Source organism: Sardina pilchardus, chromosome 14 (assembly GCF_963854185.1).
Source record: "Sardina pilchardus chromosome 14, fSarPil1.1, whole genome shotgun sequence".
Taxonomy (NCBI): domain Eukaryota; kingdom Metazoa; phylum Chordata; class Actinopteri; order Clupeiformes; family Clupeidae; genus Sardina; species Sardina pilchardus.
The window spans coordinates 17,936,048-17,951,047 of record NC_085007.1 but is presented as its reverse complement, the minus strand read 5'-3'; the positions used below and the strand labels follow the sequence as shown (position 1 = coordinate 17,951,047).

At 49.3% G+C, this 15,000-nt stretch overlaps 1 protein-coding gene across 4 annotated transcripts in view; it reads right to left on the bottom strand.

Annotated features, from left to right (window-relative positions):
• The window catches only part of arl15b (ADP-ribosylation factor-like 15b), a 40,880-nt gene that overhangs the window by 9,341 nt on the left and 16,539 nt on the right, over positions 1 to 15,000 (bottom strand). For all 4 annotated transcript variants that reach the window (XM_062554479.1, XM_062554480.1, XM_062554478.1 and 1 more), the window contains one exon: positions 10,612 to 10,820. In XM_062554479.1, the coding sequence (XP_062410463.1) occupies positions 10,612 to 10,820 (209 nt within the window). The remainder of the gene's footprint in view (positions 1 to 10,611; positions 10,821 to 15,000) is intronic.

Here is a 15,000-nt window from a genome sequence, read left to right as displayed (position 1 = left end):
CACACATATGCACAAACAGACAAACACACACACACACACACACACACACAGGGGCTCACCTCCACGCTGCATAACTAGATGCGCTGTTCAGACTCCCGGGACAGCAAATCGAATTGGTTAAAAATACCTAATTGGCAAAAGTAATAGTTGCCCATGAGGGTCGGTGATTCGATTACGGCCAGCGCTGCAGACAAAAATGGGCTCTTGCCGGGGCCAGACGCTTGCTATTCTGAGATGTCAGCAGTCCGTCCGTCTGCCCCGCCGGTCGGGTCACAAGGTCCCCCAGGCTGCAGACACCAGCAGTGTGGTTCGTGTTACCGCGCCGCGCTGGGACAGGCGTCTGTCTGTGCGTCGAAGGCACAGGTCGGTCAGTCTGTCTGTCCGCCTTTCTGCCCCCACCCCCACCCCCCCCTCAGGTGCCGGGGTGAGTGGGTTAGCGAGGGGGGGGCGCATCCTTTTGGGTCTAGCACAAGTGCATAGGAGGGAGCAAGCAAGTGAGCGTGAGAGAGAGAGAGAGCACATGCATGAGAGAGAGAGAGAGAGAGAGACAGAGCATGCATGCATGAAAGAGAGCTTGTTTGCCTGAGGCGAGGCTGATGGAGACGACGAGGAGATAGATGCTCGTCTGCAAGGTTAAAAGGGAGGAGGTGGAAGGGAAGGATTTTTCAAGGCCAAGAGGGGCCGGTCACCACTTTATGGGTTTTCCCCCCACACTGCACATATAAAGGGGCCGGGAATCGCTCCTCGGAGAGACAGAATTTATTTTACTGGGCAGAATGAATGGGCAATTTCACGCAGGACGTCCCCTAGGTGTTTATTATGATGCGAGTCAAGAAGTGAGGCAATCTTAGCGATACTGATGACTTTCAGCTCCCTTCTCGCTTTCTCATCTTGAGAAAAGGTTGACTCATTTGAGATGTTAAGACAGTTTGTTGAGGCGGGAGGAATTGCTAATGTCTTCTTGACCCTCGACTCCTCGAGGTCCTTACGCTGCCAACTACAGACATAAGAATGGACCTTCATGTGACTGCTATAAAAGGAGCTACCATTTTTCTTTTTTTTTTCGCCCATTAACAATGAGTTAGTCTAGCCAGCTGAGGAGTGGTAAACACACACACACACACACACACACACACACACACACACAATGGCTGTCTAGAGCTTGGCACTGTGGCCTCTCACAGCTTCCGGGTAGACCGCAATGCACCCGATCGCCCCGGCCAGACAGTTCTGCCACAGTCCAACCCTCCTCCTCTTCCAGCAGTGAGACAACATGGCCTTTGTCCCTGCCGTCTCAAACACATCTTTTCAGGATGGACGAGGAGAGGCAGAGAAATGAAGAGAGAGAGAGAGAGAGAGACAGAACAAGAAAGAGAAAGAGAAATAAAAAGAATGAAACAGCAAGAGAGAAAGAGAGATCGAATAAGAATGAGAAAGAAGGAAGATAGAGAATTCCATCATGAAAACATCCCCAAATTGTCAGCGCCTGACTGATTTTTTTTTTTTCTTTAGACGGCTTCCATCCACTGGGTCACTTTCAAAGCCACTTGACGGCACTCTTTCGAATGTGGAACGGGATGCATCCACTGCTCCCTCGAGATGCCAGGCTAGCCGGGTGACAGCAGACCCAAAGGGAGCGACCTGGTGCCAAATCTATGTGCCCTTCCCACCCACACACAGCCAGGCAGACACAACGGTGCGGTGCATCCGGACACACAGTCTGGAGCTCGGCAGAGTGTGTTGGAAGCCAGCGTGTGGCGTCTGTTGGATGAGGCACGCGGCAGACACATCCCCATGTGTGCGTGAGAGGGAAATGGTGCAAACTATTATCATAATAGCTCATAATCATTACAAAAGAATGACGAGAGGAACAAAATGTTGTGCAACCGCCCCCCCCCCTCCTTTGCTTCCTGGGCAAATGACTTCGTAAACGTGCTACCATCAAAAGAGCACTACACATGCATCAGAAACGTGCAAGCCTGTATGTGTGATGCCTAAAAAACAAAGACAAAAATGTCCTCCGTTTTCTGATTCCTTCAGCAGACCAGGTTGCTGAAGGTGACACAACATTCTTAACAGCATATGTTTGAATTATGTTGCTGCCAGAATGGGGGGGGAAAAAAGAGAAAAAAAAAAAAACAGAAAATGAGGAGGAGTGGCCACACGTGTTCCCCAACAGCTCTGTAATGGGGCTCTTCGGCGAGAGCTCTTTGATGGCCTTCCAAGGACCTGTTGCCTGCATGTTGCGCCCATCTCAGCTGCCAGCGCAGGGCTCATGGGTTGCATTAGGGGGCGCCGAGCCAAGTTCCTTCAGCTCGTGGCGGTCCCGAGTCACTGCGGCAGCGCTGTGCTGGAGTTCTCTAGGTACTGTCGAGAGACCCTGGCCACATATGGTGGTCGCCCCTCCGGCGTTCCATTTGAGTGACTCAATGTAAACCTTGCGCACCACCATACCCCCCACACCCAAAACCCAAAACCCCGAACCCTCAACCCTGAAGCCCCCACCTTTCCGCACTCCAATTTTTCAAAAACGTTTCCTTTTTTCCCTCCCCCCTTACTCCCCCACCTGTAACATCTGAAGTATGTCTCCTGTGCAAGGCTGTGTGTGTGTGTGTGTATGCGTGCGCGCGTGTGTGTGTGTGTGCGGACCACACCGTTCCCTATCAGTAATAACTCGATTAGAGACAGATGTTCTGGGTGCCCTGTCTGGTTTCCTCTGCTGCTGCGGTGTAATTTTATTATTACTCTAAATCATGACCCAGTCACATCAGACACAGGAGAGCGGGGGAGGGGAGGGGGCTATTGGGTGGGAATAGAGGCTGCAAAGTGGTGTGTGCATGTCTGTGTGACTCTGTCTCTGTGTGTGTGTGTGTGTGTGTGTGTGTGTGTGTGTGTGTGTGTGTGTGTGTGTGTGTGTGTGTGTGGTGTCTCAACCAGACTCATTTAAAAAGGTGACCCCCCCACCCTCTCCTATGCAACCCCCTTACTGCACCAGGGGAAATCCACTTTCCACAGAGGGAGAGGGGAGACCGGGGGCATTGAATCAGCCCACTGACTGGAGCTGAGCTGGGTTGAGTTTCAGCTGCTCCGGGGGGTGGAGTTGGGGGGTCTGGAGGTTGGGTGGTGGTGGTAGTATGGGGGGGGGCGGGGGGTTGGGGAGGGGGCCTCCAGAAACAGCACACATCAATAACCAGCCCGACAGGATCCTTTCTCTTAAGCACGAGGAAAGCATTTGCACAGACACACACACACACACACACACACACACACACAAAGACAGACAAACACACACACACACGCACGCGCACACAAACACACACAGACACGCACATCACCACCACCTGCAAAAAGTTCACGTTCATGCCAAGGACAGAGATAATTCCAAGTTTTTATACTTCAAGAAGACCAAGCTTCCTTACAAAGTGTTCAAGATGTCAGGACCGGTGCAGTCGGAACGGGTGACTCAGCCGCAGACATGGGGCCTCCGAGTGAGAGTGGAGGGTTCAGTCGGGCGAGATCCACAGCCTGTTTTCAGTTCCACTGCTGAAGACCAGTGTGATTTACAATAACCGGGAGATCAAACAGTTCAAGCCGAGTATGAAAGCTGGCCAGAGAGAGAAAGGGAGTGAGATGGGGACAAAGACCGAAGGGAGGGCGACGAGGGAAAAGAAGAGTAGTAGGGGGAAAAAAATATGACAGTTTGGTTGAAAATCTTCAGGGACCACTTCCTCAAATACAGCCTTAATGTCACATCTACATGACCAGAGGGATATCCGTCACGACAGGAAGCAAGAATGTCCTCAAAAAAAAAGAGAGAAGGGAAAGGAGGAGAGAAACAGAGAGAAGAGTCCATGAGAAAGAGGGAGACAAAGAGAGAGGAAAGGGGAGAGAGAGAGAGAGAGAGAGAGAGAGAGAGATACAGAGAGAGAAAGAAAGAGAAGGGAGACCATGAAAGAGAAAAAGAGGTACACAGACAGACAGAGAGAGGGGGAGAGACAAAAGGATAGGGAGTCTGACAGAGAGTCTGGTGGCATGGCAGCGTTCCCCGGAGTATTCTTCGGCAGAACGGGAGCTCGCTGCGAGGAGCGGAGCGGAGCGGAGCTTTTCCTGGCAGCGGAAGTGTCACGAGCGAGACAGAGGTAGCGCAGGGAGACTGGACCAGACGCCCAGACAGATGGGTGTGTGAGTGTGTGAGGTGTGAGGCTCAGCGTGCCAGCGTGTGGGTGTCTGCGTGACCGTGTGTTTGTGAATGACTGCTTTTGTGTGTGTGTGTGTGTGTGTGTGGATGAGTGTGTCCATGTCTGTTTTCTTTTTTCTCCTTTCTTTTGTGTGTGTTTAATGTGTATGTAATGTATGTCTGTGAGAGCTTGTTGGTGTGTGGATGTGTGTGTGTGTGTGTGTGTGTGTGTGCGCGCATTAGTGCACATGTAAGTTTGTGTATGCAAGAACACATATGTGTGCATATGTGTGCATTTGTATGTATGTACAAATTAGTGTGTGAGTGAGTGTGTGTGTGTGTGTGTGTGTGGCGGCGAGGGGTGTTTCTCCCGCTGCTCCATGGCCGGCCTTGGCACCCAGCGCCGACGTCCGTGCCAATGTCGGCTGAGTGAATTCCCTGGCCTCAGGGGGGACACAAACACAAACGGGCCTGTTGTTTGGGCCCGGGGCACGCTGTCTGCCCGCGGGGGACGAACAAGGACACGGGCACACATTCCAGCCCCGCTGCCACCACCATACCAGCTACCGGCTCCGCCGACGCGCCCCGACACAAAAAAGCGCCGAGACAAAATGTCCTGTTAGGTCTCAATGCGGGGCCGAGAGGCGCGTAGAGGCATCTTAAATGAGGCAAGGCTAAAGAGAGTGTTTTTTGATGTGGTGAGAGCACAGGATGGTAAAGAAGACATGCGAATACGCTAATAATGAGGGGCTCTTAGACCTCCAGAAGAATGCAAACCCTACACCCACACTGCTGAAAAGCCAGTGAAGTGAAATCATTTCAACCTAACATCATTCATTAATAATCCTGTCGAGGAAGTGTGGCCGTTCCTTTTCGTGTGTACCGTAACAGTATCTAGAATTCGAAAAACCCATTTGGAGAGAGAATGTTGTGTTGCCACTACCCCTGTCCATTCTTGTTGTTTGCACCAATCTCTGGAGTCCATGTGGCCTTGTTCTCACACATTCATTATCATCACACCCGTCGTAAAAACAGTGTGTTCAATTGGGTGTGTGTGTGGCGTTGAGTTACACGATGACTCATTTGCAAAGATGCACATTTTGCCATGCAAAATGAACAGATGGATCCACAGCTAAAACAACAGCTAGTGTGGACCAACCTGATACCAGTATTATGTTCGTTTTTCCATCAAGGTATGGCTATACTTTGCTTGGAAATGGGCTTTCCGAAAGGTCCATCATTGGAAGATGTCCACTATGTTCATCCAACCATAAGAGAATGGAAAAAACAAATATCTGTTTAGACAGACCTGTATGTTAGGTCTACCTGATGAAAACCACTTTGACACATTCTTTCATGATGGAACTGGGGTTTAAATGTAGTCTGCAAGACATCAGTTGTATCCCTGTTAAGATCTTGACATGGGATTTCTGCTGGGGGTGGGGGGTGGGGGGGGGGGGGGGGGGTCATGACATTCTAATGTTTCATTAGAACCAGGCAATCTCTACCACTCCAAATAGGGACACTCTCAATGTAGAATCTGTCTATGAAGAACTTGACAGTCCCTGAGAACTGAGAACCTTAAGGCTGTTTTTCCCATGCTCTGAATAGACAGTGAGATTCACAGCCTTTTGTAGAGTCTGGCAGATGGTTAAGCAAAAGCATCCCAAGTCGGTGGTTAATGGGGTAATATTTACTATGCAAAACAGCAGCATCCAAAGTGGTCCTGTGGTACAAGATGTCCCATTCTGTTTCTGGCAAATTCTATAGAGAGGGGGGGGGGGGGGGGGGGCGAGAGAGGGAGAGACAAAAAGAACGTGAAGTTGAGAAGTGAGAATGAAAGAGACGAGAGAGAGAAGCACACAGAGCGAGAGCGGGATGACAACTTCACCACTGTCCTTGGTTGACCTTTCTGGAAATAGCCAGTCTGTCTCGGAAGGCGTCAAACCAAACGTCCTCTTAAATGTCCAATAATTCAAATGAGAGCCACTTAGTGTGTCAGAGTTTTCGCCGCGTCCGAGGGACGCCTCTTTCAAGAAACACCCTGGAACAGCAGGAATTCGCGCTGGAAACCAAACACGTCGTCATGTGGAAGTTCGCCGTATCCCGCGCTCCGTCGGACCTCGAGCAGACAATCAATCATCATTACCCCCTTAAGTATCAAATGGAACGGGGCTCGCTGGCTCGGAGGCAAGGCGGCCTCCCCTCTCGACCTGCCTCTAATGGACTCCTGCATGTGTGCTGGAACCCGCGAACCCGACACCGCGCTTTTTCGCTCCCAGTGGCCCAGCCGCTTTAGAAACATGAAATATTTCTTGGAGGGGGGCGGTGGGGGGGGAGAGAAAGTTTTGTCCCCAAAGAGCTGTGACAAATAGAGCAAGTACAATGTGCAGGGATTGTGTTTCTGGAACATAATTAACGGAGTCCTTTTTTACTGCTCCCCTTCCCAAAAATCCTAACCGACTGACCAGATTTCCCTCATAAGAACAGCCAGAGGAACATTAAGCTGGGTGCTAATTGGCCAAGACAGGACGGCAGATGGATGCTCATTGGATGAGGGGACAGAGACGTATAGGACGCAGAGTTTGATGAGTCAGTGTGCAGCTGGAGTCTGTAAGGGAGGACTGCGGTCGATGAGAAACGTCGTACCGTAACTCTGACAGATAGTCCCGTCTGACAGCACCGCTGGGTTCGTTTACATTACCACAGAGGGGCAATCACTAACGTAGTCATATGACATGTTGGCTGCTTTTCTTTTTTAAGACCCTGGTTGCGCCCCAATCAGCGGTATTACCAAAGAGATATCTCTGTCAGTGACCGGTGGGGTGAAAGGAGATACTGGCCCGTTTTATGTTTGATCAGGCTACGACTGCTGGGACCGGTGATGGAGAGGTGGTCGGAGACTAAGTTGTATCTTCACTGATAATATTTCACCAGCCATTGTAACCTCACTATAAAAATGCACCCCCCCCCCCCCCCCCATATGGCTTCAGCTCAATCATACTTCTGTCCCCTTTTCGTGCATTCTGCAATAGCCTGAGGGAGAAAGAAGGAGGAGGGGGGGGGGGGGATCAAAGAAATGAAAAAGAACATAAGATACAGATTTTGGGTCCGTGGTTGTGTTTACTTAGCTACAGCGTATCGGCATGTCAGCTTGTGATGACCCCCGCTTGTGTAAGACGGGCCCATATCTACAGTAGAGCGGGGAGAGAGGGAGAGCACGGCGCTGCCAACTCCGTAGCCCCAATCTGACACACATCGGTGGATTGGGATGTGGGAGTCTCCAAAGGCAGATATTTACTGCTCGCTCAGGACCACTTTTGCAGCCAGTTAATTAGCGCTCTGTGCATTTGGGCTCGCTCGTACAACCCGCAGGCTTACTTCACCGCTACGCGCAGGCAGATGTGAGCGCACACACACACGTCGCACGTGCACACCAGCATACACGCGGAGATGCAGAGTATCTATCACGCTAAAACACACCAAAACACACCGTCTCTCTCTCTCTCTCTCACACACGCACGCACACAGACGCGTCGCGCACGCACGAGTGTACACACATGCACACGTGCACACACACAAAGAAGTTTGCATGGATGTGCACAAACATGCACGCACACAAATTTGTCAGCCCTCCGACACTCTCAAGGCATTTCAAGATCATAAAAAAAGGATCACCTCGAGAAAGAGATGACGAAGGGGGACCGGGTCCAAACATGTTTGGCTTCGCTCGATCGCTTGTGACAGCTGAAAAAGACATTCGCTTCACTCTTTGCGCTCTAGCCACCGGCGTGTCCAACGACTGTTTCGGTGCCTGCACCAAAACGTCTGCCGAGCAAATCGAGCTAGAAAAGAACGGTAGCCAGCGCTGGCTGCCGCGGCCCAGCTGGTCTTAACCAGACCTTGCCTGGGGGAGAGGCCAAGAGGCCGAGAGGCCGCCACTGGCTAGCTAATCTCCCCTCTACTGCGCAGCAGGCCGCCCAGGACAGACCTGAGCGAGAGACTGCCAGTGTGTGTGTGTGTGTGTGTGTGTGTGTGTGTGCGTGTGTGTGTGTGCGTGCGTGTGTGTGTGTGTGGGTGGATGAAGCATGCCGCATGGGTGGGCAGCAAGGTCTGGGAAATGTTTGCAAACAGTGCGGAAATCCACTCAGACCAAAACAAAAACAAACCAACAAAACAGACACATACAGACGCACTTCTTTCTCACACACACACAACACACACAAACACACACAAACAAACACAAACAAACACACACGTCATACCTTCCCTGCTTCCCATGTTCACGCAGAGGCGAGGCAAAAGCAAAGCACTAATGCAATTACCGTTGACAGGCTTTAAATAGGCAGGTTAACGAGGGTAATCAGACAGTGGGTTTGATTGGTTTACCTCGCATGAGTGCAGGTGAGGGCGAACTCCAGAATAGCTCCCACCCCGGTCGGCCGTGAGGCGGACCCGTGCACTCGGGCCTGGACGGCCTCGCCACGCGACGCCACGCCAAGCCACGCCACACCTGCATGATGCACTGTACCGTGGGGCTCGTATTGTCAGGGGTTGTTATTGTTTGTTTTACGTGTGCATGGTGTGAAGGAGACCGAAAATGACTCGGCTGGGGGGAAGCGGGTGGGGGGGGGGTGTGTATGGGGGGAGGGAGGTTGATGCACACTAAGGGCCAGGCGCACACACAGGGCCACGCACTAGCAGAGCGCACAGCTTTCTGCTCGGAACCGCCCGAGTCTGGGTGCAGCCGCTGCGACTGAATGCAAGCGGTGGTGGCGCGCCGACCCGGCAGCGTGTGTGCTTAATCCCGAGCGAGGCTTCCGGTTTTTCGGAAGCGACGCACCTGCGGACAAACCAAGCGTACGCCCGACACAATAGCCGTTGTTGGTGGCTTGTAGCGCCTTGAGCCATTTGTTATTCACGTCGGTGTTTTGACATCAAAACTTAAAGCTCAGTGTCTGTCCGATGTCTAGTTTGCGCTTTTGTGTCAGAGTACAAGAGTCTATTACAGGTTAATCCCAGCAACTGGTAATTATATGCCTTTGAATGTTACATTAAATCTTGTAAGTGAATGCAAAGTTACACCCCAGTGATTACGCAAGATTACATCCTATCTCCATGTTACTGTGAGCCATGGACTGAGGCCAGCCCCAGTCCGTCTCTAGTGTTGCTACAGCAACACACTGTAACAGTGCCTCTCCGAGCAGGCTAAATTCACAGCAGTTGGCTTTATGCGCTTTTAAAAATTCCTTATGTTTATGCCAAGGCAAGCCATATTTCGATTAAAAAAACATGCTGTGCAGGGTTTTTTTTTTTTTTAGCATAGGGGTTGAAAATCACCTCGGCACAATTTGTCAGCACAGACAGTTCGAAAAAACTTCAGGGAGAACTGTGCATAAATCCACTCAGTAGATAGAGAAAAATTATGCCCTTCTTACTAGACTCAAACGGTTCCCCGATGTTAGGGAGTAAATTCAGGTCTGTAGGAGTTACAGTAGACTCAGACTCCCAAGGCTGTAGAGTAAACTTACACCACAACCACTAATAGTGAATTTACCCCCTTGTTAGGTCCGTTGAGAGCGGAGAGTTGTTCTGCAATAACTTAGAGGAAAGTTATAGCCCTGCAATAACATCTGAAAGGTCCGGCACCTGTGGCCATGAGTAAACTTTCGGCTGCTATAACTTAGGGGAAAATTAAGTATACTCAACTGAGAGTTAAGTTACAGCTTTGTGATTGAGGAGAATGTAAACATATTCACTTTAAAGTACAAAATGACATGGCTATGACTGAAAACTGTGTTACTCCGCTACACTTAAGAACATGCTTCATGGCATAATAACTCACAACTTCAAGATTTTTTGTTCAACCCCTACCCTCAAGCATGGCTAGAAACAGCAAGAACTGTGGGGCAGGTCCAAGATTTAATTAGCCTATAATGATGATGGCAACAGTACAGTACAAATTAACAGTAAATTGACTGCATCTTTCTTCCTCCTTCATTGTTTAGTAAAAACAATAACGTTTCATACATGATCTCCTAAAACAACAGTAATCTGTTACAGCTGTCACTTCCCCCCCTGATACACTACGCCCCTTATCTGAACCATGTATTACCAATAACTTGGAAACACAACGACCATCTGAACACAATGATGGCAACTAGGCTGCCTGCATGACGCAGAAGCATGCGAGTATCTATTAATGCGTATCAGTGCATTCACACTGGAGAGAGATAGACAGATAGAGACGGACAGACAGGTAATACTTTACTGCCAGACTGCATCTGTTCTTTTTTTTTTTTCTTGTGTCCACAGCATCATCACAGCAGCTCCATTTGCAGTTTCACACAAAACACAAAGCATGCGGCTTTCCCTGTGTGGAGGACTCCAAAGTGCTGCACTGCACTGGCCCTGTAGTGGGTATTGGTGCCTACCTCCTGTACGGAGCGGGCGGCCGGCTTGTCCTGGTGGTTGGCCAGGATGAGGAAGGGCAGCGTGCAGAGCTGCGGGTGCTGCAGGGCCGAGTGCAGCTCGGTGCGGGCCACCTCCAGGTCCTCTTCCGACGAGGCGCTGTCCAGCACAAACACCACCCCCTGCGAGCCCTGGTAGTACCGGCTCCAGTACTTCTTGATGGAGTCCGCTCCTTCAACACAGACGCGTGAAAACATACACACACACACACACACACATACATGCACACACATACACACACACACACACACACGCATGCACACACACACACACACACACACACAGCCAGATGAGGAGGTGAGGATACACTGTCTGCCTGGTTTACAAACAAACACACACTCATGTTTTTACAAGCAGACACACACACACACACACACACGCGCGCACGCACACACACACACACACACACACACACATAATCACACAATCATACTTCCAACCTCTCATCCAACGGAGCTGATATCGGACACCACATACCCTTCATGCAACATTGCAACATTTTCAGTGAACAATAGTGATTTTTTATTTTTTTTGGTTTTCATAACTACGCTTTTTAAACCCTTGTTTTGGAAAAACTGCTAGTCATCCGTTCCATGTTTCAACTGCTCTGCTTGCAGGGGGGGAAATGGGCCACAAAACAGAATTTCAACATTGTCTTGATTTGAGCGTTGTTAAACAGAGAGAGAGAGAACGGGAGAAAGAAAAGAAAGACAGAAGGAAAGAAAAAGAGAGAGAGAGCTGCATAGCTGGAATGTGTTTTTGCAAAGACCCTCAACCTCCATTTCATGCAAGCCCACCCCGCCCACCCCAACCCCCCCACCCCCCTCCCCGAAAGAGAAAAGTCGTTGCGGATATTACATTATGCATTTTTATGACTTCCAAGCCCTGCATGCCAACTCCTGCTTGGGCTTGGGAGAGGAGAAAGTGGAGTGGAGTGGAGTGAAGCGGAGTCCTGTCCAAACGAAGTGCGCCGGGCACACGGCACTGGCTTTCATGTCGACCTCGAGAGCGCCCGAAACCGCTGTCCCCTCCTGATGGCCAGTCTACAGCGCAGTTCAAATGGGCCCACTTCTTTCTCTCTCTCTTTCTTGCTTTCTTTCTCTCTCTCTCCCTCAATCCTGTTTTTTTCTCTCATTCTTGCACTTTTTTTTTTACAGTGAACATATGGTTTCTCTTGTGCACAGCAATTTAGGGGGGGTACGAAAAATGTGGCCACCAACACACACACACACACACACACACAGTCAGAGAGAGCAAGAGAGACGACGAGCATGGCTTTGGTTAAGTGTGTGTGTGTGTGTGTGTGCATGTGTGTGTGACTCACTATAACGAGGGGAGGCATGATCTCGTCAGCTTGACGACAGGGGACGGCCGGGTTGTTTTGAGCTGCCTGTCCTGTCACAAACAACGATGACCTCTCTGCTACATAAAGCATCCTACAGGAAATGCTACGGTACTTCTCATCATTTCTTCACTCTGAATGAGGGGCCCTTTTTAGTAAAGCAAAATTCTCTGTTCCAAATTAGGCGTTGTTCCAGAGTCGCCAATAAAATTGTTGAATGAAGCTAAGACAATAACACTTTAAATCATGTGTTATTCCTCTCACTCGAGTCATACATGTCAATCATCGCCACCTATCTGAGCAAATATGCACACACACACACACACACACACACTCTGTTTTGTTCATTATGAATGTTTCAAAAGTCTAGGGTAGCATCATAAGAGAACAAATAAAGACTGCATAGTGTTAGCACTTAGCACACACCTTTATGAAGAGTCTGGTTACTGTATCCTGTAAAAACGGTTTCTTTCTGCAGTACCTGCCTCCGTTGAAAAGTGGAAACCCTTGCATGCGGAGAGAACCCCTTGCAATATGTTTGCCCAAGTAATAGTGAGTGAAGATGTCAACCAACCGAGCACCATATAATAATAGGTCAGAGAACATTAATTGAACGAAAACAATTACACATCAGCATCACCCAAGGACTGCTGCAAGGCGCCACCTAGTGGTTGCAGACATCCAGGGGCAGCGAGCTGAGACTGACTGTCTGGGAGGTCCAGGACGATAAATTAGGCTTTGAAAAAACAGCGGTTTGCTCCAATTTCAAATGCATAAACAACATATGCTGGAGAAGGAGACAGCGATAGAGAGGAGGGAGGGGGGGTGCTTCTGACAGCTGGCCAAGCACCCATTAGCTGGCAACATAGACTACATTAGAATCACATGTGACAACGTCACAAAAGCCCATTCACCCACTGAAACCATTACATCATATGGCCTTTGACATGCGTGGGGGACGAAGGCGGCAGAGGGTAACAAAGAGTTTGAGCTAAATGTTTTCAGATGCCTGGTGCTGTCGGTGTGCGTGGTGAAGGTAGTGGTTGGTTGAGTGTGTGTGTGTGTGTGTGTGTGTGTGTGTGTGTGTGTGTGTGAGTCCCAGAGAACTGTATCTGCGGCATTGATGGGAAATGCATTCAGCCGGGGCCAGCTTTGATCTCCCGCACCACTCCTCTCCCCCCATCTTTCTGACATAACTCAAGTAAAAAAACGAAAAACAGACGCAGACACAAACGAATAACAGTATGTGTGTGTGTGTTGGGGGAGGCAGAGATAAAGGAAAGAGTGTGTGTGTGTGTGTATGTGTGTGGAGGGAGAAAAACACATCCCTCACATGCCAGGCCAAGCCAGCCCATCCCAGACCAGACCATTCAATAACATCACATATGTCAGGCAGTGCAGGTTTGCACCAGTCACGCTATGCCTATGCGCCTCTGCAGTAAAAAAAAAAAAAAAAGGAGAAGACCACTCTGAGGTGATCACTACGACCGTAACGCGATACCTATATTTAAGTGGAGGGGGAAGGGTCGCCCATAAAGGGTTACGACATTCATGTTGATCTCACCAAAGCACTCGGGGAATGGGAGATAAAAACAACTCACGATCTAGATGCAAGGCACGGAAAGACAACCTTGACATATCTGAGACTGAGATGACCTCACTAAGGATGAAAAATGTATAGCAGTACACCGCTTTCCTGGTAATGTATAACAAATGAGCATATTAGAAAATAGATGAATAAGTTAATCAATAAATACCTACCTATAAGCCAATAAGTAACCTTTAATCAAGTTGTAAGGGTGTAGGGGGAGTTGCTGCTTGAGCCTGACACATTCAAAACTTTTAAAAACGGGCACCTCAACCCTCACAGTTAGCCTGGGGGGGATTGGTCCTTACAAAGAGAGGATGTCATAGCCATCACTGCCTTACCATAGTTAAAGCAGTATGTGACATGGCTGTCTCTCATTGTGTCCTGACGCTTCAAACATTTCTCATTCAAATCCATTTGCTGAAGCCAAAAAGTCTTTGATGTTTTGCTTGGATGCTTCTGCAGTAAATAAATGTGAATTAATCTCAGACGATCATGCCATGCGAAACGGATAAGTCTTTGCCAGTTCTGCAGGGTGAGTCCACAAAAATCAGTTCAGAAGTTCTTGACTACGCCCTCCTCCTCCTCCTCCTCCTCCTCCTCCTCCTCCTCCTCCTCCTCCTCTTCCTCCGACTCCTTTCCTCCTCCAGCTAGCTGCAGGCAGGGGAAGACCCCCTTCCTGTCTACCCCCACCCCCTCCCCAAGAAGTGGACGCCACAGGCCCATTCTGATAGAAAAGCCTGGCCATCATGGCTTTTGGGTGCAGTGAGGGAGTGACATTTCAAAACGTTTGTTTGGAACTTCCCGTTGCGTGTTTATTTACCAAATGCGAGCCACTTTTTACACAGTTTATTCCATAGCTATGACTCACGGACGGCAGACTTTTTGTTGTTGCGGGTCGGGGAGCAATTTGCTAACCGGATGGTGATGACTTTTATGTTCTGCTGAATATTGAGCGGGTTTCGCTTGGCTGTTTGTCAGTCAGACAAGTCACGCATAACAACCGTGCATCCCCCCCGCTCCCTCTGGAGATTGTGTTCTGTTTGGGTCGTGATGACCTTTTTCATTTCAACGAGAAGTGTAACTACACTGTAAATTATCTGTACGTAAACAGCTCAGTTTGCAAGGACAGGAAAGATGGCACACATTGCTAACCCTATGGGTGTCAATTCTACTCCTGTACCTCCCTCTCCCAAATATCTTCTATCACCCCCCAGAGCATGCTTCGTTAAAGGATAATCAATTTGAATGCTATTTGTATTTCGCAATCAGGTGTTTCCAGCTAATCAATAATAGCATTGATAAGCACAATCAGGCATATAGAGCAGGGGAAACAAGGCAGGCGTCACTTTTAGAAAAAAGACTGAAAAAACCTGGACTACATGGTGATACAAAGACTGGATTGTAAAACATTTAGAAATC